The sequence below is a fragment of the Chionomys nivalis genome, chromosome 19, assembly GCF_950005125.1.
Source record: "Chionomys nivalis chromosome 19, mChiNiv1.1, whole genome shotgun sequence".
Classification (NCBI taxonomy): Eukaryota; Metazoa; Chordata; class Mammalia; order Rodentia; family Cricetidae; genus Chionomys; species Chionomys nivalis.
The window spans coordinates 27,834,041-27,860,733 of record NC_080104.1 but is presented as its reverse complement, the minus strand read 5'-3'; the positions used below and the strand labels follow the sequence as shown (position 1 = coordinate 27,860,733).

Genomic DNA, 26,693 nt, shown 5'->3' with positions numbered 1-26,693 from the left:
CTTTCTTTTTTTTTTTTTTTTATCACTCAACATATTATACCTTTAGGAGCCAAAGGCCAAGCACTTCATTTCAATGGAACTTTTGCAATGACCATTGCTTGATTTTGTCTTTTGAAAATTTGACTTCTCTGAGAATTGGGGTTAGGGTGGGAGACAGTAGATTTGAAGAAAGGATGATTCTCTCCCACTGAAAAGACTTGTTAGACAGCTACTAATCAGCTTGGGAAGAAAATGAAGACACCCACATCCAAGGAGTTTGAGGAAGCATACACATCAAAGTTAAAAGGAAACATCTATGTCTTTTTAATGTCTTATTTTGAGAAATAATTTAAATGTTAAGTACCCTTTTGCATGTACATTCTGGTGAATCTCCAAATGTACTTTACCCGCCCTTTTCAGTTCGGGGTATTTTTCTTTGCAACAAGCTGAGAGACCACACATTGGACAGCGTCATTTTCATGGAGGGCTTTGTGAACAGGAGTCCCGCCAGCGCATAATACTACTGGGCTGCAAAATTCAAGTACAGTCCATAGTGTTGGCAGCAAATTAAATATGTGTCCATATATGTTATCCACTGAACTCTTTTTGGCCTCTGACTTCCTTCTTTGAATCCAGACAGACAGAGAAGCATTAAAGGCAAGCTTAGTGATGTTGCTAATCCATTCAATCAAGGATCTGGTTATTTCTCTACCATTACCTGAGCTCTGTGTAGCACAGTTAATTACAGTGAGTAAATGGAGGTCTCTATTTTTTTAACCAAGGTTACCAAGAACCCAAAGACTTTGTTCAATTCTACATAATGGCCCTACTCAGCTAAGGAGCCTAATTTTCAAGTATTTGTTACAGGTGAAATAAGAACTCTTCAACTTGAGAATGGCTTGTGAAGGCAAAGTCACAATAGCAGAATAGTGAGTCAAATATACATCGTTGGCACAAAACAAATACACATCACTGCAAGCAGAGGCTGAATTTGTGCTGAAGGCTGCTTGCATTGAGCGCAAAATTTTTCTTTTGAGTATTTCCACTCTGAGCCTATTATCATCTTAATTGAACATCTAAATGCCCCACATTGACTAGAATAAATTTTCTAAGTTCTCTTCAAAGAACTTGGCTTATGCTGGGCTCAAGTTTCAACTCTCAAAACAAAATTACGGGCATCCTCCTGAACCTACAAATAACAAGAAACTTCCCACTATAGGATTTAAAGGGATTGATTACTGGAAACTTGAAAGGGAAGGTCAGGACAGGGAAAGAGGGAGAGAAGACATCACTTATCCAAATAAAAGGTTGAGCTCTTGTGTTCTACAGCAGTGTGTGGGCTGCCTTCCACAGCATTGTATGTTTGATGAGGAGATGAAAGAGAAGAATTTGAAGCTTGTGTTTACCAAAGGCGACAAGGAGAGGGCAGCAGCATCAATGCACATTAACATACTTCCTGAAAATATCAACTTGCGCCCACTGTATCAATATGTGCAAACATTCTGCATTTTAAAAAGTTAAAATAAGATTAGAAGTTTAACCACCTCAGTTTTATAATTGCTGGTTACACAAAGATATTGAGTTATAAAATAAATAACAGAAACATGTAACTTAAAATAGCAATTAATTTAAAATCACCTTAAATATACAGTAGCACTAATTAGCTTTTATGTGTTTATGTGTGTCTTCTGTGTATAGATGTGTGAATACCTAATATGAGAAGAGGAAATATCAATTTAAAAAATGCCTCCTTAAGATTACACTGTAGGCAGGTATGTAGGAAATTTTCTTAATTAGTAATTGATGGGGGGACCCTGTCCATTTTGAGAGATGCCATCCCTGGGATTGTGTTCCTGAATACAGTAAGAAAGCAGGCTGTGCAAGTCATGGGGAACAATCCAGTAAGGGACCCCCAACTGTCCCTGGTTCACTAGTGAAGCTTGGGTGAAATCAAGGACCCACAACACTTCCTTGTTCACTAGTGAGGCTTGGGTGGAATCAATGACACCCAATGCTCCCTGGTTCACTAGGTACACACTCTTCAATGGCTGCTGCCTCAGCTCCTGTCTCCAGGTTCCTGGTCTGTTTGAGTTCCTGTCCTGACTTCTTTCACTGATAAACAGTGATTTGGAATTATTAGCCAAATCAAACCAGCCCTGCATCTCTGGGATGAAGCCTACTTGATCATAATGGATAATTTTTCTAATGTGTTCTTGGATTCGGTTTGCCAGTATTTTGTTGAGGATTTTTGCGTCGATGTTCATGAGTGAGATTGGCCTGTAATTCTCTTTCTTGGTTGAGTCTTTGTGTGATTTTGGTATCAGAGTTACTGTAGCTTCATAAAAGGAATTTGGCAATGACTCTTCTGTTTCTATATTGTGAAATACATTTAGGAGTATAGGTATTAGGTCTTCTTGGAAGTTCAGGTAGAATTCCGCATTGAAACCATCTGGTCCTGGATTTTTTTTGGAAGGGAGGTTTTTGATAACAGCTTCTAATTCTTCGCGACTCACGGGTCTATCTGGTTTTCATAATAGCAATAGTAACCCTAACTAGGACAATTATATAGTTTTAAAGTTTACTAAAACTATGAATAGTATATAGCATATAATATTTATGCATATTATAAATGTAATATATGTACATAGTACATCAATAACAGATCGATGATTATATATATATATATATATATATATATATATATATATATATATATCATTGAGTTGAATTGCCTTAGATTCTATTTGGATAGTCTTCCTTAAATTAAAAAATATGTAAGAAGATATACTTAATGTAAACATGATTTTAAAGGTATTTGAAAGTCTGCATCTTGTATAATTTGATCTTGTTTCTAGCTTTAACTTCTGTAAGGAATGGAAAATGTAATAGGAAAATCAGTTAGAATTCTTAACAGACACATTCACACACACATACACACACACACACATACACACACACACACACACACACGCTCCAGACCTTTTAGACTCTACACAAGGCAGTATTGGATTTCATGAGACCTAGACCTTGAAAGTGAGGGAAAGATGCCTCGCATTTTCCCTATCGCTCTGTTGCTCCAGTGGTTACAAGTAAATCACTGCAACTACTCACATTTAAAGGTCACACAGGCCAACTCCACTTTTCTTTAAGTGAAATAACAAATGTGGAGCCAGTCTCAAAAGTGCTCCCAATGTAAGTTTCAAGATGTTCCAAGGCTCTAATGTAGTTTTTCTGTCTGCTTGGTTGGTTTTGTTTCTTTATAGTACTTTGAGATAGACAACAAAGCACTTGATTAAAAGAAAATGCTTCTTTATTGGTGGTATAAAGAAATGTCCTACTATAGTTCTGCTTTATAAAATGTTAAATTTCTCTTTTCATGTTTATATTTCTAGATAGATTCATAAATAATAGCATACTGCAATAAGATGAAAGCGAGTCTGCAATTTTCCATTTCACTCTGACTGGGATGCAAGAGTAAAGTGCAAACATTGAATGGCAGGAGGTTTACAGATACACATTAAATTCCAAAAATGTTCTAGAAGTTCTTTGTGGTGTTGTGATGTCCTCCAAACAGGAATGTTCCTTCTTGGAGTGAGGAGAAAAGATCATAAGAGTCAAGAATTAGACAAAAATTTGAAGTCTCAAAACACTGAAACTTACAAAGTTTCTGAAGTCCCTCCTTAGGATTATGCCTGCAGTATATTATTGTTGGGGAAAAGATTCTCTGACTGGCTGAGGTCACCTGGGAGTCATGCAGGCAGCTCCAAGGATGCAGCTGTCTTGACTCACCTTAATGTTAGGGTGAACTCTTCAAGTCAGCTGTGCTTTGAGTTGGCTGTGCTCTTTTCAATGAACTAAAACTGTCCCTGGTTCACTAGTGAAGCTTGGGTGAAATCAAGGACCCCCAACACTTCCTTGTTCACTAGTGAGGCTTGGGTGAAATCAATGACTTTCAATCTTCCCTGGTTCACTAGGTGAGGCTTGAGTGCAATCCTTACTTAGATTTGTCTTGGGTGCATATTTGAGGTGACTGCATATCCCAGAAAAATTAAACAACACAGTCATGGTTAAAATAGTAAAACAGAATTGTTCCAGTTGTTAATAAAACCAGCATAGAGGAACTTAGTTATTTAAAATAAAATTTTTTCAACTCACTAAATAAAAAAGTGCTACCTCATATTTATTTTGTCATTGAAGCTTATAAAAAACTAAGGCTGGATAGATTTATTTTTTTCCTTTTTCATTTTAAGGTCATAGTATACTACAGTGAATGACAAATTGCTCATACATAAAAAGAAAAGACACTAATATGAAAATCATATTTCTCAAATATGATGATATATTTTAGCTTCAAATAAAACCCAATCCCTGTAATTACTTGATCACTGGAGTCTAAATATATCATATTTTGAAATAATATATTGGCTCAACATTGAAAGACATATTTCATTTTGTCCTCATAAAATACGTGTTCATAATTCAGTGCCTCCTACTCTATGTACTGTTGTTCAGGTGGGACCTGCCAGGAAGCCATTTTAACTCTTTAGAGCTGAGATCGAGATACAGAAGACTACAGTGAAAAGAATGACAATAAAAATTGACCCATTTTTAATTTATAATATTTCCTTGCCTTTCATAAATCCAGGCAATGTGCAATCCAATAAAGATGCATATTCCACATCCCTGCTGGAAGAAAAGCAAGGAATGCTTTTCTATAGGAGGAAAGTGAAGAAAGAAATATTGTTGGTCTCCTGACCATTGTATGCAGCCCCAGCTAAGGTGGAAGCTGGGGTACCTAAGCTCTTGAGTCTTTAGGATTACAAATCATTACATTTATTAAAGGACTCAAGTAAGTGTCCATGTAACCAACCACAGCACTGTTGACAGTCAAGGAGTATGGCTTTTCTGTTTCAGGATATGAGAAACTATGAGCCTGTCTAGTGTCAAACAGAACCCAAGATAACGAGGTGGAGTTTAACCCAGCATTGCCCACCAGCAACCACTTCTCTTTGAAGGTTTTTAGTTGATTTTATTATTGATGAAAATCAATCTAGCCATGAGATCAGAAAGGATTTACTAAAGCAGCCATCACCAAATACAGATGAATTATTGAACAGAAAACACTCATATTATTTGCACATCAAAGAATTAAAGTTTGCCCTGAGTGTTATTATATTTTTATGTAAGAAAAGCCCCTTTCTTTCAACATATCAGCACATTGTAAGACTATCTTCCAAAATTTTTATTAACCTTCTTCTTAGAAATGTCAAAATGACTTTCATTACAATGTCATTCATTTGCAATGGCTGTTTGTAATTTTCATCTAAAGACAACAGGTGGTGATGTAATTTCCCTCTGTATGCTGTGAGTCCCACTGGTTAATAAAGAATTTGCTTTGGGCCTATTGCCTCGCAGAATAGGGCAAGGCGAGAATTCCAAGCAGATAGAAGAGAGAGTAGGTAGAGTCAAAAAGAAGCTATGTAGCCACAGTAGGAGACAGACACTGGATCAAACCATATTGGTAGACCACAAACACATGCAGTAAACAGATGAATAGAAATGGGTTAATTTGATATATAAGAGCTAGCCAATAATAAGCATGAGCTAATAGGCCAAATAGTTTTGTGATAATATAGTTTCTGTGTGATTATTTTGGGTCTGATCAGCCGGGAAACAAACATGCAACCTCTGGTAACAAGGTAGGACCACAGAAAAGGTACTCTTCTTGTGCTCCTGTTGCTGAAGTCTCCTTTGAGTGTGTGTAACCACTCTAACCTAACCACTCTAATCACGTTCTCTAACATCTCTGGCCATGTTTCACACTATCCAAAGATGAACTTGTACAACCGATGCCACTTTAGTTCTCCTTCACCAATTTCACATTCCAGTCCACTAAAATTAGCAGGCTTTTAAAAATAGGAGCTGCAGTAAGTTACCCTAGAGTCTCTGCAAGAAACTGCAAGGTAAACCTGCAGCTATGTGGTTGCTTAGAACTGCTCTGTCACACGCTTTATGAACAACTTTGAAGAAATTTCTCAACTTCCAGTTCATTTTCTTGAGGTGTTTTGATATAGAGTTAACATACTGGTTATTTTATTTCTTGGATTTCCTTACAAATATAGTCATCCTAGTCATTTATAATGTACTGTTTTTCCTAGAATGTCAACAGGATTGCTTTTTCTATAGAGTATACTTAATATATTGAGGGATCTGACCACTGTGGGAAAAAGTCATTACAAGTAAGGGGGTTCATGCTATAGATACCAGTTTGGACAGTCACATTTTATTTTTTCTGTTTTATTGTTTTCTTTCTTTGCTTAAAGGTTATTGGTTAAAATTTAGTGATACAGAAAGTATCGTTTCTCCATCACCACTAACAACAAAATAAAATGAAAATATCCAACTTGTTGAACCTTCTGACATACTTCTAGAACTGTTTGCTAAATTCCACAATTAACTTTATAATGATTCAATTTGTCATTTTATCTTTCTGCTAACCAAACAACCAACCCTTTCTCAATTGTTTTTAAGGAAAATATTAAACAAGCCAGGCTGTATAATTAGATTACAAGCTTTGTTTAAGCTGGGTTGGTATTTAATATTTTATTAAATGCAATAGTGAATTTATTCTAGAGAACATATTTGGAATACACTTCTTCCTTGATTTAGACAATTCAATATCTCATTTTATCATAAAATGGCATCAAGTTTAAGTTATACATTGACCATTGTACAAAAAGCATATTCAATGCATAAAAACAGTCTGCTTGGAAATTTCTTTACAAAGGTAAAGTAGGTAGTATATTTAAATAATGCTCAGTGGAATCACAATATGGGGCAAGCATAGGAGGAATAGTGAATAAAAGCTCTGTCTATAAGTACACAAGGGCTTTCCTATTATATTTCTGTTATTCTTTTAATTAAAAGAAACAATTGTGTGCTTGTTAGTTTTTGGTCAACTTGACACAAGCTAAATCATATTGGAAGAGTGAACTTCAATTGAGGAAATGTTTCCAACAGACTGGTCTGTGGGAAAGCATTTTCTTGATCAGTGATTGACGTGTTGAGGGCAGACCAGCTAACTGTGGATGGAATCACTCCTGGACTAGGCGTTTATATAAGAAAGCAAACTGGGAAAGTCATTGGGGACAGCTGATGGGCAGCAGTCTGCCATGCCTTCTGCTTCAGTTCTTGCCTCCAGGTAGCTGTCTTAAGTTCTATAAGAAAGAAGGCTGAGCAAGGCAGAGGCACAAGCCAGTATGCAGCACTCTTCTATGGTCTCCACATCAGCTCCTGCCCCCAGGTTCCTGTTCAGTTTGCATTCCTGTCCCGACTTTCTTTAATGAAGGATTGTGATTTGGAACTCAGTGATATGAATCGAAATAAACTCTTTACTCAAGAAAGTTGCTTTTGGCCAAGGAAAGCAATCTAAAACAATGTGAAAAAAACATGTTTTTTTTCTCATTAATGAACACTGAATCAAAGCAATAGTGATTTTGATACATTTATAATGAAGCCAAATTCATTAAAAATCAAAAGGAAGTTGACTAAAGTTTGATCAATCGTTTATCTATGGACCTGTACATACAAACACACCCCTCAACACACACTCACACACACATACACATTTGCACAGATGCACACATATATACTATATCTCAGTTGCCATCAAACTTCTAACATTAGCATTTTAGATAGGTAAATAATGAAACTCTGAACTTCATAACAAAGGAGACTAGACAGTCACCAACATCACTTCTACTCAGAAGCATGTAGATAATAGAATGCGTGAAGGGAAGAAGAGAGCCTAAAAATCAGTCCCAGACTTTGGGAGTCATCTAATGAGGAGAACACATCCACAGAGACTGGAGAGTGGTATCGTGAGGAACACAGTTTGTAGTAAGTTTTGTCATTGCTATGGGCTAACAATCTGATTACACCCAAAGTAGAATAAATTTCCTAAACTGTGATTAGCAAACAATGCTACAGCTATGCTTGCTACTGTAGTTATTATAAAGTTAAATATGACTGTGCACAATCTCTCTCAGAACCATCTCGCTTGGCATTCTCTCTCAGTCCTGTTTCCTGGTTGATTCTCTCTTCCCCAGCAGTCATTTTGATCCCATTGTAAAAATATTGTTTCTTCTCTCTTCCTATTTTATCTTAGTTCTAAAAATTGTCAAAATATTACAATTCATAATACATTCAATTATATGTTGTCTGCCCTTTCATCAGAACATAAGTTATAAGGGAAACATATTTTTAATCAATAGGCAGACCATAGGATGTTTAATGAATACTATTGAAATTAATACCTGTAATTAAGTCTATTACATGACTGAATATATACATACACCTTTATATATTCATTTGGAAATCAGATGAGTTTTACTTACACATTTTAAAAAATCAAATAAAGTCAGTCATTTTACAAGAAACCAAAATAGCAACAAAGTCATCAATACTTTCTGAGAATTTATCTTTATTTTAATCAAATATTTACCAAAAACCCTTCCAATCCATGTCTGTAGTTATGATTCGTTAGTGTGTCTCTTATACTGAATGTGTGCTGAGGTTTACTTTCATGGCGCAACATCATTATTCAGCATTGCATTTTTCATTTAATTTTGTAATGAAAACTGAAAACATTACAAACAAAGCCAACTATGTTTGAGACAGAATTTTAAGTAATAAAGTAAGTTAAACCTAATAGAAATTAAATGGAAGCAAATATGTTTCCTATTGTGTTTTTAGAGAATGTTTCTGGTACCTAACATGCTTCCAGGGAAAGGGGAATCCAATGTAGTACTTCATGAATAAAAATGTAGTAGTATATAGAGATGAAAAGTAGGCATTTATCTACTTTAAAGGGCAGTGAGGAATAGCATGGAGGTTCCCCAATGTGTAAGGCTACTTGGGTCACTTCCATGCTGGGAGAGTTGAGCTTTCAGTGAGATATACAGATAAATAAATCAGTCAGCTGAGCTCTAAGTGCAAAAGAGATTTTAAGATACTGCAGAGTTCAAGAAACTTTTCAGGGGATACGATGCTGAATCTAATCTTTAGTTTTAAAACCTATACCATTAATAAGAATTTGAGACAGTTGGAGAACATAGCAAATTCACATATTATGTCCTATATTAAATAACTAAATATTCAATGTTAGAGAATACTTGAAAATAAATTGAAATGATTCCACTTCAGCTTGTGTGTGCAGAACATGTAAACTGGATTGTGACAAGGGGCAATAATTTATTTTATAGCTACCTGCTCTTAAATGTTTACACTGTTTTTTCTTAAAGAAGTCGGTGTAACAAGAATGGCAACAATTTAGTCATTTCTGTAACTTTACACAATCACAAGCATCCAGAATTAAAGATCAGTAAAATTATTACTTTTGGAATTTGGAGATTTGACTATTGCATCACTGTAAAAAGTGTCGATTTAGGTGGCTTATTCAATATTTAAGTACTTCAAAAAATTATAAAATAATAAATATATGAATGACAAATTGTTGACTGGCTTAGTGACATTTTTCATTTTCAAATTATTCATTTTAGATCCCTCCTTAATAGTTTAGAGAGAAAACCCATACATAATTTCCAAGCATTCTTATGGTCATTTCCCTTAAGAGTGTAATATACAAAATGGTAAAAATATGGTCTGGTCAAATGATGCAACTCTACACATTCCACTGCTTATTCTGGGATTCCTTGTGAATAGATCTCTACAAACACTGAATTCAAACACACGATAGCACTTTATAACATGAGAAGTTAAGTTGCTCAGATGTGAAATAAATTATTATAAACTTCAAACCTCAAGTTTCTTTGTCTTTGAGTCAAGTATTTTGTCATAACATGACTGAAATCTTGTAAGGCTTAAGCAGAATTTTCTTATGATTAATATATCAGTCAAGTGGATCAAAGTGAAACAGAGAAGAAAATGAGAGAATAGTTGTGACTGCTGGATAGAAGGGAAAGTGTCCAAGTAGGGAGTTATAAAACCCAAGTACTAATCTATAGACATATCCCACAGAGGTTTTAAAGAAGTGCAGCTATATGACAGCTACCTACAGAGCTAAGTAGGCAAAGGCAACACAGGAACTATGTACCGAGGAGCAGGAGTCAGGAACAATGATTGAAGGAGACAGAGACATCAGGATGGGTAGCAGTGTGGTGCCAGAAAGGAAAGACACAAGAAATGGGAAAAGCCTTCTGTGAATTGTAAATAGGGCCCCCAATATTGCGGAGCCTCTTCCATGAAGCAACCTCAAAACTCAGTACCTTTGCTTTATCGCGCATCGATCCTTTGCCCAAGATAGACATCTTAGCACCTGTTTCTTCCTGTAGCCTCTTCAAGGAGTTTCCTCTTGGTCCAAGCAATTTCCCAACGAAATTGAACTAGAAAACAAAATCAACAGAATGCCTGAATTAAGGGAATGTAAACGTATAATTTGTATCAAGTATAACTAATGATAACTTTATCCTTAAGAAGCGATGAGGCATATACCCACACATAATTACACATTTGCACATGTACAGACAAAAGCACCTGAAACTACTTCAGAACTCCAATCCGAGAGAACTTTGAAAAGAATACTACTTCCTAAAAGAGAGCCAAGATCAGGAGTACAATGAAAATACTATTTATTCCAATAACCAGATATGTCACAGGAATAAAAAGAAAGTGAAAGGTTTATACAGTCTACACCAATGTCTCAAGGCTCTCAGTGTCACCAGGTTTTAACAGCAAAAAAACCCCACAAATCCAAGGACCCTCAAAACTGAAAAAGTTAACACAATTTAACTTATTTTAAAATAAAATATGCCACCACAACAGACCCAGAAAGACAATTATTATATGTACTTGCTCATAAGTGGTATTTAAACATAAAGCAAAGAAAACCAGCCTACAAATCACAATCCCAGAGAACGCAGACAACAATGAGGACTCTAAGAGAGACATACGTGGATCTAATCTACATGGGAAGTAGTAAAAGACAAGATCTCCTGAGAAAATTGGGAGTATGGGGACCAAGGTTGAAGGGGAGGGGAGATGCAGGGAGGGGAGCAGAAAAAAATGTATAGCTCAATAAAATTAAAAAAAATAAAAATAAAATAATATGTGATTCTTTTGTTTAGCATTGTATATGTTTATATTATTATACAACAAATATCATGATTAGGAAAAGAGGGACTAAATTACTATTCAATATTTTATTCTATTAATATTTAGTATCAGAAAATAGATCTGAGCATTTAAACAAAAATTAAAAAGACTATCATACACACATATCCTATACATAATTTGTTAATTACTTCTAAATAATGACATAAACAGAGGGATTGATATTGTTCACTAAAAATGAAATTTTCATTTATGCTATAATAAATAAAATTATATCCAAAACCTAGAGTGTAAGATACAATGCAAAGTGTTATATTCATAAAGGATAACTATTTTAAAATCATGATCTTACAATGAGAAAGACCAGTTTTCCTTTTGTTGCTATTAGAAACTGATCTTAAAATCTTGCACATGTCAGGTGTGTGTTTTACCACTGAGCTGTAGGTCTACCTCTTTAGTTTTTATTTTGAAGCAGGGTCTCTGAAAGTCCCAAGGCTAGCCTCAAATCCATTCTGCAACTCAGGCAGACTTTGCCTTCCTCCTGCCTCAGCTGACCAGTGAGCATTAATTAGAGTACTTTGCCACCAGGTCTGGGGAGAAGCATTATCAGTTCTGGTATAGGATTGGAAAAGAAGTTAGGTAAGAAAAGAGTGAGGAATGGGCAACGAATAATAATTACTGCATTTCTTTGTGTGTGGTGAAATATTTCAAAACTTGATCATAGAGATAGTTGTAGACCTCTGAACAAAATAGAAATAGATGGATTGTTTAATTTAGATAGATGTATTATATTTAATAACTAGTAAAGTTGCTTAATAAACAATATCACAAAACATTTTTTAAAATACATACATTATACTTAATGTTAGCATTAAATACTTTTTCATAGATCTGTGATAAAGAGAGCCTATTTACTCTGAGCACAATTATTTAATACTACATTGGGATGCAGATTGTTTCCCATACAGGTATTAGACAAAGGAATCAATTTACTTTCTAAAATGATGACACATAGACCATCAACTTATTTCCTACAGATGTACCAATGAAAAAGAAAAAATCTTGAAAAGTCTTTCAACAAATTATGCTAAATAAAATCAATATAAAAAACCAGAAACAAAACAAAGAAGAAATATTTTAGATAAAAAAAAAGACCAAAAAAAAATCAAAAACAAAAACAAAATCTGGTTGAGACTGTAGACCTCAAGCTAAAAGATAAACTTATAGAAACTGTAGTGAGAAATCATACACAACCACTTTGGCAAACTTAGGCTAGTAAACATATACCAAATTATGACTCATTTATATATATATATATTAAACTATTGATCTCAAATCATGTTTTATATATTGAAATTAAAAGTCATAGATAGGAATAAATACTCTTTTTTTTTTTTTTTTGGTTTTTTGAGACAGGGTTTCTCTGTGGTTTTGGAGCCTGTCCTGGAACTAGCTCTTGTAGACCAGGCTGGTCTCGAACTCACAAAGATCCGCCTGCCTCTGCCTCCCAAGTGCTGGGATGGAATAAATACTCTTTACATAGATAACAAACTGACTATCATCAAGAATCTACAATGAGCCAGGTGGTAGTGGCACACACCTTTAATCCCAATACACAGGAGGCAGAGGCAGGAAGATCTCTGTTAGTTAGAGGCAGCCTGGTTTACAAGAGCTAGTTCCAGGACAGACTCCAAAACTACAGAGAAAAACAAACAAACAAACAAAAAACCCACAAAAATATAAATAACTATAATGTCTAAAATTAAAGACTAGAGCCACTTGCCTGCATAAATATGTAATAATTGATGAGCAGTAGGAAGTTTGAACTGGCAGATTCAGAGAAAGACACCAAGGGTCAACTAGAGACAGATAATAAGAGAGACCAAGAAACTGAAGCTAAAGAAAGAAAACCAAATCCCCTGGCTGGCTCAGAGTCTCCTTAACTCTGTTTAATGCCCCCACCCTGCCACCACATCCTACTCCCTGTCTCTCTAAGGAGAGATTAAACAGTGTGGGTCTTAAAGGTAAGCTTAATTTAACATCTTGTCTTCTTTTTCTGGGCATGAGATTCCACCTTCGTTCCTTCTCTACCCAGCTGCCTCAGAGAACCTGGGAATCCTGGCGTCAGGGAGCAGAAAGAACTAAAACAGTCTCCTGGTGTGTTTAAGTCAGGCTGCCTTAGACGATGTCACCCAGCGGCTGCTTTTCAAACTGTGAACAAGTGCACATAAAGAAACTGAGATTTTAAATTAGGATGAACTGTTTTAACAAACTACTTTCCAAAGGTCTTAAATCCCAGCCAACACGGAGACACAAAGATCTGTCTGATCTCATACCGTGCTGTTCTTGAGTGGAGTAAAATGGCACCAAGCAACATCTTGTGTCTTGAAATTGAGGGGAAGTTAAAATATTAAAGTCAAGTGTGAAATTGTACACATTTAAACTGTGGTACGTGGTACAGAGACTAGTGCCCTGATAGAGGCTCTAGTTTACCATGCAGCTGAGCTCATAAAACAGAAAGTAACAATGTTTGTCACCATGCTGGTGAATGACATTATAAATATAGAGACTACATAAATATGTGTGACTTCACCACCATTTTGGTGAATGCAAACACATAACATAAGTCAAAATGGTAGTACCCATAAATTTCCCAGTGCTACTGAGCCCACCTAGTCACCTTTATATATTATTTTTATATTTCTTATCACATTTTACTTTTTGTATATTACACTAAGGAGATAACATCAGACCACTAAGGTGTTTACATTGTTGTGACTTAATTTTGACACATTGCTTTACATAATTTGTTAATTGGTTTCTAGAGGATACTTCAGAATTTTCTCTGCTATATGCTTCCAATACTAGCCCACTATCGAAGGATGCTGACATGCCGGAGCCTGGAGATGCAGCACATGTTGGGTCTCAATGCTGGCTTTTTTCTGCCTGGGATCTCCAAGCCAGTATCTCTAAGACACTGAGGTCTCACTCCATGCTTGGTGGCCACTCATTCTGCCCTATCATGCCCTGGGCAGCCCTTCTTTCGTTTGTACTTTTGAGTTGTTATGACATAAACAGGTTAAGGTAAAAGAATGTTCTGATTTTTTTCAGAGTTATGTTAGTGATTTCTTTATTCTGTGTCCCATGGCCTCTCAAGCATTGGTCGTTAGCTTAAGAATGCAAATATTAACATCTTTTTTTTTTTTAAATCCAGGCAGCCTAACTAACAGAAAGATGTTTTTAAAAGGGAAAATTCACTCTGAGTGTCACTGTGCTCGTCTCCTATCTAGATTGATAAGTGTAATCGTGACTGAGAGATTATGAATTTGAAGCAAAGGGTCAAATAAAATGTTTAAAGAAAATATTGGAAGTTCAGCCCACTAGGAAGCCAAAATCTTCCCCAACTTGTTCAATCTTTAAAAATTGACTGATTTACTAGGCATATGATATATATATATATATATATATATATATATATATATATGTATGTATATATATATTCCACACCAGAAATTTTGTGGGATGATGGATCCTGCAACAACAGGTTACAGTTAGCCAGATGAAATAGAGAGCAAATCTATCAATGTAATCCATCACATAAATAAACTGAAAGAACAAAAACACATGATCATTTCATTAGATGCTAAAAAAGCATTTGACAAAATCCAACATCCCTTTATGGTAAAAATTCCGAGATTTTTAAGATGGCAAATAGTGAATACAATTATGGTTTCTCTATATTAAATATCTTTAAATAGTTTGAAGATATTATTTATGTTTCAAGAAAATTAAATGTGTATGTCAACCATTTTGAAGTCACTGAACAATCATTTGGAAAAATTTCTTTATCTCAGTATCTTGTGAGCAACATTATCACACTTTAAACTTTATAGAAATCATCAAATTATTACATGGAAAGTATCTCTAATTTCCACATTAATTGATTTCAAAAGCAATAACACATAATTAATGACAAAATAATTTATTATCAGAAATCTAAGGCCATATTAAGGGAAAAAATAGGAATTTTTTAACAAATTAATCCAAAGAGCAATTCACAGTTAAGCAATAATAATGTTTGACATTCATGCTTATAAATTAGCCAGTTTATTCTCTGAGTATCCAAGAATGTCCTATTTGAGACTTCTAATTTTCCAGTTTCTCTCAAGGCTAATGAGGAAGTATGAGCTGTTCATCAGTATTCATGTGAAATAACCCTGCTAAAATGTCACACTTGCACATGAATTCCAGTAGTGATCTCGCCCTTCTCAGAAAAGGGAGATGGTTCACTTCCTCCCTTCACTTCAGGCACAGGGTCTGCTTCTGCCCGCCCGAGAGGACTTTGGTGAGCAGCACCATCTGTGAAGTATTGCCAGACTGAGGTCTCTGCCGGACTTCTGTCAGTCTCCTTTGATATGATGCAGCTGTGCAGCCGCCATAATTCCTGGTCCTTCCAAACTCCAGTCCTCATTCTTGCTAAACCTTGAACTCTTTATGTTTATTCCAGTACTGGCTTGAAGGCGGAACACTTAGTGTGAGAAGGAAGTCATAGATCTTCTCTTCTCTGCTTTGAGAACACAGCACCAAGTCAAGCTTTAGCACTTTAACTTTTGTTTCTTCGCATTAAAACAAAGCAGTGGAAATGAGGGTGTAGGCACAGAGAAAGTGTAAGAACTGGTATTTCTGAATCAGTGGAGCTGAAATGACAATACTCAAGTATTCACCACAGCAGCACCAGAGAGTGTTGGCAAGGAAGGAGAGAAATTAATTTGAATAGAGTAGAAGAGTCTAATTGCATTTAAATGGAGGGTATGTTGTATTGATTTTAAAAGGAAACTTTGTGTAGAGCACTGTGGCACAGGTGTGTGGTCCAGCTTCTAGGAGGCTGAAGCTGCAGGACCTCAAGCTGAAGATAAGCCTGGGCTCATGAGGGACACCACAATATGAAAATAAATACTTGAGCTTCAGTAGCAGTCACAAAAAGACAAAGCACAAAATGGAAAAGAATGTTTTAGAATTATTTAGGATTAGCCATTAAAATGAAGAACATTATATTGCCATAAAACTAATTTATATATAAATTAATATATATTTATATATGCATACATATATACATAAAATAAGATTTAGAATATGAAACAATTATTTATTCCCCCTAAATTACTTCGGAAATGTAGAATAAAAATGTAACTCTATTTTTTTAAAACTTTCCAAAATCTTACAACTTCACTAAATGGAAAGGAGCCTTACATATAAAGTGCTACATAATTATTCAAATATGGTAAATGCTGTTAAATGAGTACAGATTAAGACCTTGGAGGATCCAAACAAAGGATGGAAGAAAACTATGAGGTCCACTCTTCCTTCCATTTTCTTATTGAGTGAGGAAGTGAGAGAGATATTTAAAAAGTTATGAATGGGAAATTTTGAATAATATGCTGTAGAATTCGCCGCCATAAAATTTTTAGAGCCCAATACAAAATGTTTAGTGTCCCTTGATGAGCAGTAACAAGCGTGCAAACAGAAAACTGTCCAATGGAGGACACAGGAAGAGTGATGCAAAGGTGTTGGCAATTAGGCATGACCTAGTACAGGCTTGGGGTGATCTGGTAAATGTGGGCCTCAACAAATTATATTTTCTTGTTCACCAATATAAAACATAATAACATATATTTGGAGCAGACATGAAAAAAATATTTAGTATTAGCAAAATAATTATACATAGCCGGGCGGTGGTGGCGCACGCCTTTAATCCCAGCACTCGGGAGTAGGAGGCAGGCGGATCTCTGTGAGTTCGAGACCAGCCTGGTCTACAAGAGCTAGTTCCAGGACAGGCTCCAAAGCCACAGAGAAACCCTGTCTCGAAAAACCAAAAACCAAAAAAAAAAAATAATAATAATAATTATACATAGAACCAAACTGTTGAGGACATTTTGAAATATGTTCAACTATGGTGACACTGAAAACAGAAATCCAGAAGTCCTAGAAGTCATGCACACTGAGAAATGGAAGATGATGATAAATATTTAATAACAGATGCCCAGTTCCTAGGTAGAAAAACAACTTAAATTACATTACACAAGCAGAAAAAGGTAAAGAAAGAAGCCTGGGAGAGAGCTCAGAGAAACACTAAGATTTAGAGAAGAAAATAAAAAAAAAAAAAAAAAAAGGCCAAGAGATTTTTGTTTTTGCTGCTTGTTTTTCTCCTGGAGGAATAATATAGAACCAGGAAAACAAGAGGGAGCATCTTTGACACATTGCTGAAGTTATCACTATGAATCAGGGGCTGCACAGTCAGCCTCCTGAGCTGCTGGAGTCTGTCCCCAGGAGGTTCTGGGGACAGAACGATTCCTGCTGAGGTGTGACTGCTTCAAAGTCACACCAGGGGTGGGAGACAAAGGTGTCAGAAGATGCTCTGGGGCTACAAGCTGTTCCAAAAGCACCTCTGTGCTCTTTCTCCTGTGTTGCAACATCAAGACATCAAAGGCTTCTCCTGGGTAGTCTTTGCTCACACATTTTCAGTGGTGTATGTTCAGAACAGAAGACAAAGGCAGAAGCAGCATAGAAAAGAGGAGGAACAGACTGAGTGCAGAACTAGTGCAGTGGGTGGGGTGCCTGTCTCTGATTGCTTAACAGCTTAAGAAGTGTGACTGACCACTGAAGGGCACCAGATCCCTGTCCCTAAGAACCCAAGCAGGCCATCTTGCCCTTGACACTTGGTTGACTCACTATGTCTGACTTCTAAGAGCAGTGATGACAGCCACTGTCTGACAGCTAAATGTCCTATTGCAGATAATTTGCATGCTCAGCTGATGCAGATCTTGTCTGCTTGCTGGGATCTGTCTGCAGCAAAGGACTGAGTTCCAGTGACCCTGGCTACTCCTAGTACTTAGATGCTGACTGGCCCAGCGGGTGCTGGAGCTGATTCCCTGACTACCTATTACAGTTTGGATAGAGGCAGTTACCTGACAATAGAAAATTCAGTTGCTTAGTTCCAGGGCTTCCAGGCAGGAGTGTGAGTAGATAAGAGAGTGTGAGGAGTAGTTGAAAGGCTGAAATAACCCTGCAAGAGAACCTGTAAATCCTCATCACTGGAGTTCCAGAATATTTTCTTCAGCACCAAACGCCTTAGGACCCAGGCTGACATCAAACAGTTTCATGCATAAAGTCTATCTACTGGCTACTGTAGAGCAGTAAGGGAAAGATCAGCTGCCAGAGACCAGCCTTTGAAGTTCTCTTTGCCTACCCATCAGACAGTAGTAAGTTATGCTCAGATAGAAATTTTCTTAAGGCTGTTATTGATAAATTTAGGGTGACCCAGAGGAGAATGTGAAAGAGTGTTGTAAAACACCATCTTCCTGACACAGCATTGCTATGGCCCTCATGAACTCAGAGTACTGTAGTTACACACATAACACATCAACAGGATCACAACAGTTGTACGAATGCAGGAACATGTATGAGTGTGCAGGCATACATGTGGAGGGCAGAGGTTGACATCAGGTTTCTTCTTCAGCTATTCTTGACTGTTCAGTGAGATGATCTCTCACTGAATCTAGAGTTCATCAAATTGGCAAGGCCGGCTATCCAGCCAACTCTCCCTGCCTGCCTCCCAAGCAGGATCGTTACAGAAGAACACAGTCAGTCACACCTGCTGTTGATAGGATACTGGAAATCAACTCAGGTCCTCACGCTCGCACAGGGAACAATGTGCTGAGTGTCCTTACACAGTGCCGGAGTTGCTTTTGAACATCCAGTGAAACTAAACGGACAAGAAATCTGCCCCTGAGACTTCTCACTGTTGCTACAGTTTTTAAATTAACACTTGTACCTGTGCCTGTTATGCATGCTTTCCAGTGTTTTAAGTTACTTGATTTGTGAGCATACAGGTGCATATTGTAGTACATCATATTTTAATGATAAGGTTCGAAATGATGCCACCATGTCCCTTACCAAGTTCAGTCATCTCATCTCTTCTTTCTCATAACCTAAGCATTTGCCAGTTTTGAAGAGCTTTGTAAAGAATCTGTCTTCACTTTATTTTTTCTTAATGATCTATTATTTTATTTTCCATTTTTAGCAGAATTTTATTTTAGTACTTTTTGTTTATTCTCCCATTTCACATATTAGTAATTAGAAGTATTCTTTTCTAATTATAGGCGTAGATTGCCGTCTCAGAAGGGACTTCCTATCTATTGACCTTTTGATGCTCTCCTTTTTTACTGCAAACATGTATCTATCAGGTTTTCTTAGCTGTTCTCTAACAATATCTCCGTCATTTAAAAATATTATTAGGAATTGCTTAACTATCCCAATTTCATCTATATATGCTAGAGAGAGCTAAGTCCTATGTGAGATGGTCAGGACATGAGGCTTCTGCCTACGTGTTTAAGATCAAAGCCCTTAAAAACGAGTCTGACCGGAGCACATTCATCCTATAGACCATGCAGGACAAAGAAAGATGCTATCTATTAAGTACATGGCGAGTCCTCACTAGACAGACAATAACGTGATGACACCTTGATCTTGGAGTCCTATGGAACAAGATCTGTGAAAAATTGATTCAGTGTTATTTACAAACAACCACCTATCCTCCAGTATTATTATCGACACGTCTGAATAGCATAAGATATCCTTGGGTACCAGTAGTCCTGATTAAACGCTGTGCTCATTTTATTGGCTTGAGGTTCAAACTCCATATGAAAATGGGAATGCAGACTTCACTAGCAGCTGAGGGTCGAGGAAGTCAACACACATGAGTAAAATCAAGCTTTACTTTGCTTTCTCTTAATTTTATAGGTAACATACAGAATAGTGATGTTCTGGTACTCTCATGCAAGAAGCAGCCTGGCTGTGGTCTCTAGATTTTGATATATCAGTGGCAAATCAGTGAGATGTGAGAATGATCTCAATGAAGGTGTTTGATGAAAAAACATTTTGCCTAAAAGGTAAATGTTAGATCACATAATAAGATGATGTGACACCTCATTATGTATGTATGCATAAGCATGGGGCATTTTTAAAATAAAGAACAAAAATGTAGATTCAGTACATTCAAAACTGCATCCAAGAGGCTTCATATGGATACCAGGACAAACAGAAGAGAGTGGAGACTCCACATTAATTTACATGGACAAAGAAAGAAAAAAACAAAAAAACAAAAAAACAAAACAAAAAAAAACTTTAGCAAACAAAAGATTCTTACAAATGTTCAATAGTTATAGAATTCATCACAACAGCATACATTTTTTTTTTATTTAGTAAACATCTTATTTGTGTCCAGGTGGTAGTGGTGCACGCCCTTAATCCTGCACTCGGGAGACAGAGGCAGGCAGATCTCTGAGAGTTCGAGACCAGCCTGGCCTACAAGAGCTAGTTCCAGGACAGGCTCCAAAGGTACAGAGAAACCATGTCTCAAAAACAAAAACAAAGTCAACATCCTGAAGAGCAGGGACTTTAGAGGTCAAAATCTTACTGATCTAACCATAGGGGTGTGTGTGTGTGTGTGTGTGTGTATGTGTGTGTGTGTGTGTGAATCTGTGTATGTGTTTGCCTGCGTGTGTGTGTTAACCAGGCTTGAGACAGTTTTCAGGAAGATACTGAAGTTAGGAGCTCCTGGCTAGCTGGACTCATGTGTATATCTGCATCTTTGTCCCAGCCACCAGTAAAAATCTCCTGTTCTTCTGAATGAGGCAAATTCTCCAGTTTTGAATGGATGATTTTCACTCTTCATCCTCCCCTTCTCTGTTACATATCGCCACTATCACTTAGCCCTGAAAGGCATCCTACTTAGCCAGATATCCCAGTAGCCAGACCATTCTCCCAATCTGTCCTAAGTCCAGGTAGCATTTGCTTGGTGAATAACAGTCAAAAGTACCTTTTGCTACTTAATTGCACTGCTACTGACTATGAATAAAGTCTTAATTTGTTAACTTCAACCTCATTCTGTCCTAATTAATGACATTCATATCTGGAAACTGGCATCAATGAGTCAATGAGTTAAAATGAAATAAGCCATAAGATAATGAATGAGCAGAGTAGGAGAAGTGTTCTATTATCTATTAATATGAGATTGTGGAATAAACAGAATATATTAGAACTATGTGGTGTCAGTAGGCATAATGTCACCTCTGAGGAGAAGAAGGTTAAAAAATACATAGAGACAGACAGTGGTATGATTTGGTGTCAAATCACTATGATTTAAGGGAACAGAAGGTATCTAGGCATACATTTGCATATGCATATACAGGATTATTACATGGAATTTTTACTTTTAGCAATGACTCAATAAATACTCCTCACTAAGAACACTTACATGGAACCATGCTTATAAAATTAGTTTCAACTTTGCTGATATCATATTAGCTTTAATGACTAGGAATGGCCAAAATGTGGATTTTACATGACTAAAAAACATTGCAATTTCTAACTGCGCTTTAGAATCCTATGATTCTTATCATATGTGAATAATGCTGACATTATAAAATGTAATTTTATGTTTATCATTTCTTTCGTTTCATCAAGTTCTTAGAAATTTATCAGAAGTATACAGCTTCATTTGGGAATTATATTACTATTAAATATGCAAAACAGTTATTTAAATTCTCACATCCATAATTTATATGAACTATGTTTTTTTCTTCTAGGTAGGTAAAGAATACTTATAACCATTTCCTCCAAAATATATAGAAAATTGCTAAGTATTTGACTTATAAAATAAAATACCTTAATTTATACTTTACTGTGTATAAGAAGGATGAAGAAAAAAGACTATTTTGCAATTATATGTAGAAACCATGACAGATATTGAAGGAAAAAGTTAATTCATGAAAGTGTGCATTAAATGCAATCATTATTCTATACCTGTGATCAAATATTCTTAAGAAATTATGCCACAAAATGTACATTTCAAGTACTTTAGTTTCAGCTTCCGCAGAGTTAAAAGGTTTTAAAGTGCCTTAATGCAAAATGGCAAATGACATACTTTAGAGAAAATCAATATATTTTGCATTTGGTACTAAAAGGGAACACGTTTGTGTGTCATTGTTGGGAGACTTGCTGTTACAGAGGAAGCCAATTGTATTTTTAAACAATTTCTTCAAAGTTTTAATCATAATCATACTTCACCATAGGCAAACTGCATCCTAAATAGTTGGCAAAGAATGATGACAGCACAATAGCATAATGCCTTTTAGTATAGCATCCGATATCTAAAATAATTTCTCTAAGTCATAAACAAATATTAGTTCAGCATGATCCTTAATTGTCTGTCCACTGTGCTTTGAGTAGGTCTTTAGCTTCTCAGTTAATAAATTTCATCATGTTTTGAATAACATATTGGGACTGTTTCTCTCCCTTTCCCATAATGGATACACTACTATTTGTAGATTAACACATTAACCATGATTTTTCCAGTACAGCTACTAAAAATGGTTGGCTTTATTCAAATTTATATTACAAAGTATGAGTTACAAAATATGTAGGGCAACTCCTACATATCTAGTCTTAATGTTTGGATGGGGGTTATAGATCAGCGTCTGTTAAGCTGAAGAAATTTTCTGCTGGACAAACCAAAAACAACAAAAATGAACATCTAACGTGAGTTACTTGAGAGAAAGGAAATGTGATCATCAATGGTCTGTGTGTCATGTAAAGATATTTCAAAATCACTTGACATACTCATGATCATGAGCAATCATGACTCAAGAATTGAAAATCTTTCAAAATATTGATGATAAAGACCAAAATTTTCATCTCTAAAAACTCAGGAAGTACTGTGCTCAGAATATTTCTCCTGAATCTATCTGTCTACAGGTAGTTTTAACTAAGTAAAAATCTAAAAATGTCATTGGAGAAGGGAGGGAGTTTCAGACAGACAGCTACATGGGAACTTTATAGCATTTCTAAGATAGAACTTTCACCTTGGGACTATAACACAGATACATGGACAGGACCATTAGTTTTTATTTTAATCTGTTTTTAATAAACATTTCTCTTACTTTTGAGCTTCTGACATCAATATACCACCTTCCCTTGCCTCAGTCTAAACCCTTCCATACAATCCTCCTTTTTTTATTCAAATTCATGGCCTTGTTTTTCATTAATTGCTATTATGTGCCATATGTATATCAGGGACGCTAATTGCTATATGTGTCAATAAAAGGGACCTCATACCACCTTTTCTCCCTTCCTTTCAACTCCCTCCTTGATTTTCCCTATATTCTTCACCTAGCTTGTAGTAATTCTATTTTGTTCTTAGCATTATTACCTTAAGAAGGATGTTATGTATGCCATTTGTGATAAAGCAAGTGAATAACTGTGGGATGTGCTCCACTGTCTATTCCTGGACAAGAAATTGCTATGGATTGTCCTTTGATTAAAATGTGCATCCATGCATCTGCATTTTCTATGTGTCAGAAATCTTTATATGCATCACTGTGTATAATTGTTTCCACTAAAATTTGAGAAGTCTAGGGCTGATGGATTCATTGAGATAACCTAGGAGACTTTCTCTTCTACTAACAAGATTATTTGCATCATTCTTTTCACTGTAGCTTTTAAATTAGCATCTTCCTCCCACCCTCAATCCCCAACTTTGAGTACCTATAGGTCAGAGGTCAGTTTATGTCCTAGAAATTGTCTGTAGTTATTAAAATCATCTGAACTTTCTTTCCATGTGGCCCACCTAACAACCATTTAATCAAACCAGGAAAAGATTTTCTAATATTGATCTGCTAATGAAATGAAATATTAAGCGACTAGGTCACAGAAATGGAGCCTATCATCTTTGTCTATTGTTTTAACACCCCCCCCCAAAAGAAGTTTTAATTCTATAGTCAAGAATTAGAAAAAGAACCAATAAATATTGAGTCATTGCCTGTTGTATCTCAACACAATCTCCTTTCAAGTGTCCATGACATGATCCGGATCTAATCCCAGACATAATAAGCCTGGTTACTTATAGGACCAACAGTGCCTTAAACACTGTTTTCAAATAAAACATAACAAAGAACTGACATATCCTTTAGTAGGAATTCCATAAGATATAACACCAGAATTCTTGCCACAGCAGAATTGTTTAAAGGCTGCTAAAGATCCCTGAGTTTATATCATAAGAACTAAAAAAACAACCCTTAAAACCAGAAAAAATCATTCATTGGCCTAAAATAGTGTAATGTTAACCTTAACAACGATTGAAATTGTAATCTATTGAAACCATATATATTCAAGAATCTATATAAATAAGTATCAAATAAGTAAATTTCTATAGTGGTTTCCATTTTCTGCAAAAAGAACTTTACCTGATGGTAGGTGAAGACTAGAATTATTTGTGGGTGTAAGGACAAATGTTTATTGGTCATTGTTAGGAATTATACTGGTTTACTACATTTGTGATTGTAGATTCACTTCCAGTATCCATGACTTCGCTAGAGTATTGTGGAATAGAATATTTGTTTAACTAGGAAAAGATGTATTGCATTCCTTTGTGCTGCAGAATAATTGTTTAATTCTAGAAAGATGTGCTGCATTTATTTATGCTGTTTTTGTTAATTATGTAAAGGTGTGTTGCTTTTGTTTATGCTGAATTTGTTTAACTATATAGAGATGTGTTGCTGTTTTACCATGCCTGCCTAAGGCACCTGACTGGTTTAATAAAAAGTTGAATGGTCAATACCTAGGCAGTTGAGGGATAGGCGGGGCTGGTGGGTAAAGAGAATATGTAGGAGGGGTAATCTAGGCTCAAGAGAAAATGAGATAGAAAAAGAGAGAAACCCCAGGGGCCAGTCAGCCTGGCAGTCGCCAGACAGACAGACATGGAGGAAACAGGAAAGTATGAAATACAGAATGACAGACAGTTAAGAAGCCCTGAAGCAAAATGTAGATAAAGAGAAACAGGTTAGAATAAGTTATAAAACCTAATGGAACAAGCCTAAACTAAGGACAAGCATTAATAACTAATAATAATTCTCTATGTCATGATTTGGGGTCTGACAATACAAAAAAGCTTGCTACACTAGACCACTATAGAAAACCAAAATAAATCAAAATACAGAACTGTGGAAGCCAGTCCAAGCAATACAAAAACTAAAAGTGTTCAGACCTCTAATGTTCAGGAATCATTGCTGAAAAAGTGGTACAAAGACTTTAACAGCCAGAATATCAGTGAGTTTGTGGAATGATTGCGTCTTCTAGAACCACCAGAAGCTAAATCCATAGATTTTCACATACCTGACTGGCCAAATATGAAGTGAACAAAGAGGACACAAATACATGCCAAAATGGATGAGGAAAAGCCCGTGAGGCCCCAACCCTATACAAAGAACTATATAGTCAACACAGTAAAGCTGAGAGGAGCAGAGGGCTTTCCTATGGAAGATCACACCAACTGGTTACCTAGGGCTAAACAGTCCCGAAAAGACAGGAATAAATAACATTAGATAGTCTGAGTAGGTTACATTTAGGAATATATATGTGTGTAGATATATATGTATGCATGCATGCATGTGCACACACACACACACAAACAATTAGAGATAAATGAGGCTGTGGAATTGAAAGAAAGTGAGAAATGGTGTATCAGAGGATTTTGATGGAGGGAAGAGGAGGGGTATATGTAATTAAATTATAATCTCAAAAATAAAATTAAAAATAATAAAAAATTCAATTTTGGCATTTAATTTCTTATCTTCAAAATTATTTATAAATATAACAAAACAATCACTTTCAATGCTAAGGAGCAGGTGGATGGAAGCATTTCTCTATACATTCTACTCCTAAACAACAACAAAATTATAATATATTTGATGAGTCAACAATTTCTACTCTAACAACGACTTAGAAACCACAAGTACTGGGTATGGAGAATTCTCACAAATGGAGAATCACAGAACAGAAGTGTTCCTGCTGTACAGTCCTGGCAACAAACAAACAGAAGGATGGAGGATTCCAAGGACTGTATTCAAGACTGAACAGAAGCTTATAGCCAATAGAACGAGGTTCTTAGGAATGGTACAAACTGAGAGGCCAAAGTATAGGACAATAAAAAGGATGCTAAGTCAAATAACTGTGTTTTAAGAACTAACATTTGCATGGTTACAAAGAATTTCAGAAATAATTTAAATTAATAAAAAATAACAAAAAGAAAAGAAAACCTCAGAGTAAGTAGTTAGTTTAAGGAGTAGTCTGTTTGTTTACCCCTTGCACATTGAATTGTACATAAGGAGATTTTCTAGCAAAGTTAGATTTCGCATGGTAAGTACCGGGTTTTCTGTCCCATAATATTTCAATAAATATGCATTTGTCTGATTGCTTTACTATTTGAACAATTATATTTTTCCAGCACTATTGTTTTATGATGCACTTAGAAAAAGACTAAACAATGTATAGAACCTTCTAGATTTAAGAAAAGTCTATAGTGGGCAACATACACATAGGGATTCAGAGGTTCAGTAAATTACAGTTGTTGAAGAACTTTGAAGTCTGATCCTTGTTTGAGAATCCATGTGGGTGAATGGTTCCCAGACAATGGGAGAAGAAAATTTTCAAATAGAAAAGGACTATAAAATGTTGCCCAAGTTGGGGGA

At 35.9% G+C, this 26,693-nt stretch overlaps 1 protein-coding gene across 1 annotated transcript in view; it reads right to left on the bottom strand.

The window, feature by feature from the left end:
* Khdrbs2 (KH RNA binding domain containing, signal transduction associated 2) overlaps window positions 1-26,693 on the bottom strand; it is a 363,837-nt gene that overhangs the window by 230,121 nt on the left and 107,023 nt on the right. The window contains exon 3 of the mRNA XM_057751463.1: window positions 10,266-10,382. Coding sequence (XP_057607446.1) covers window positions 10,266-10,382 — 117 coding nt within the window. The remainder of the gene's footprint in view (window positions 1-10,265; window positions 10,383-26,693) is intronic.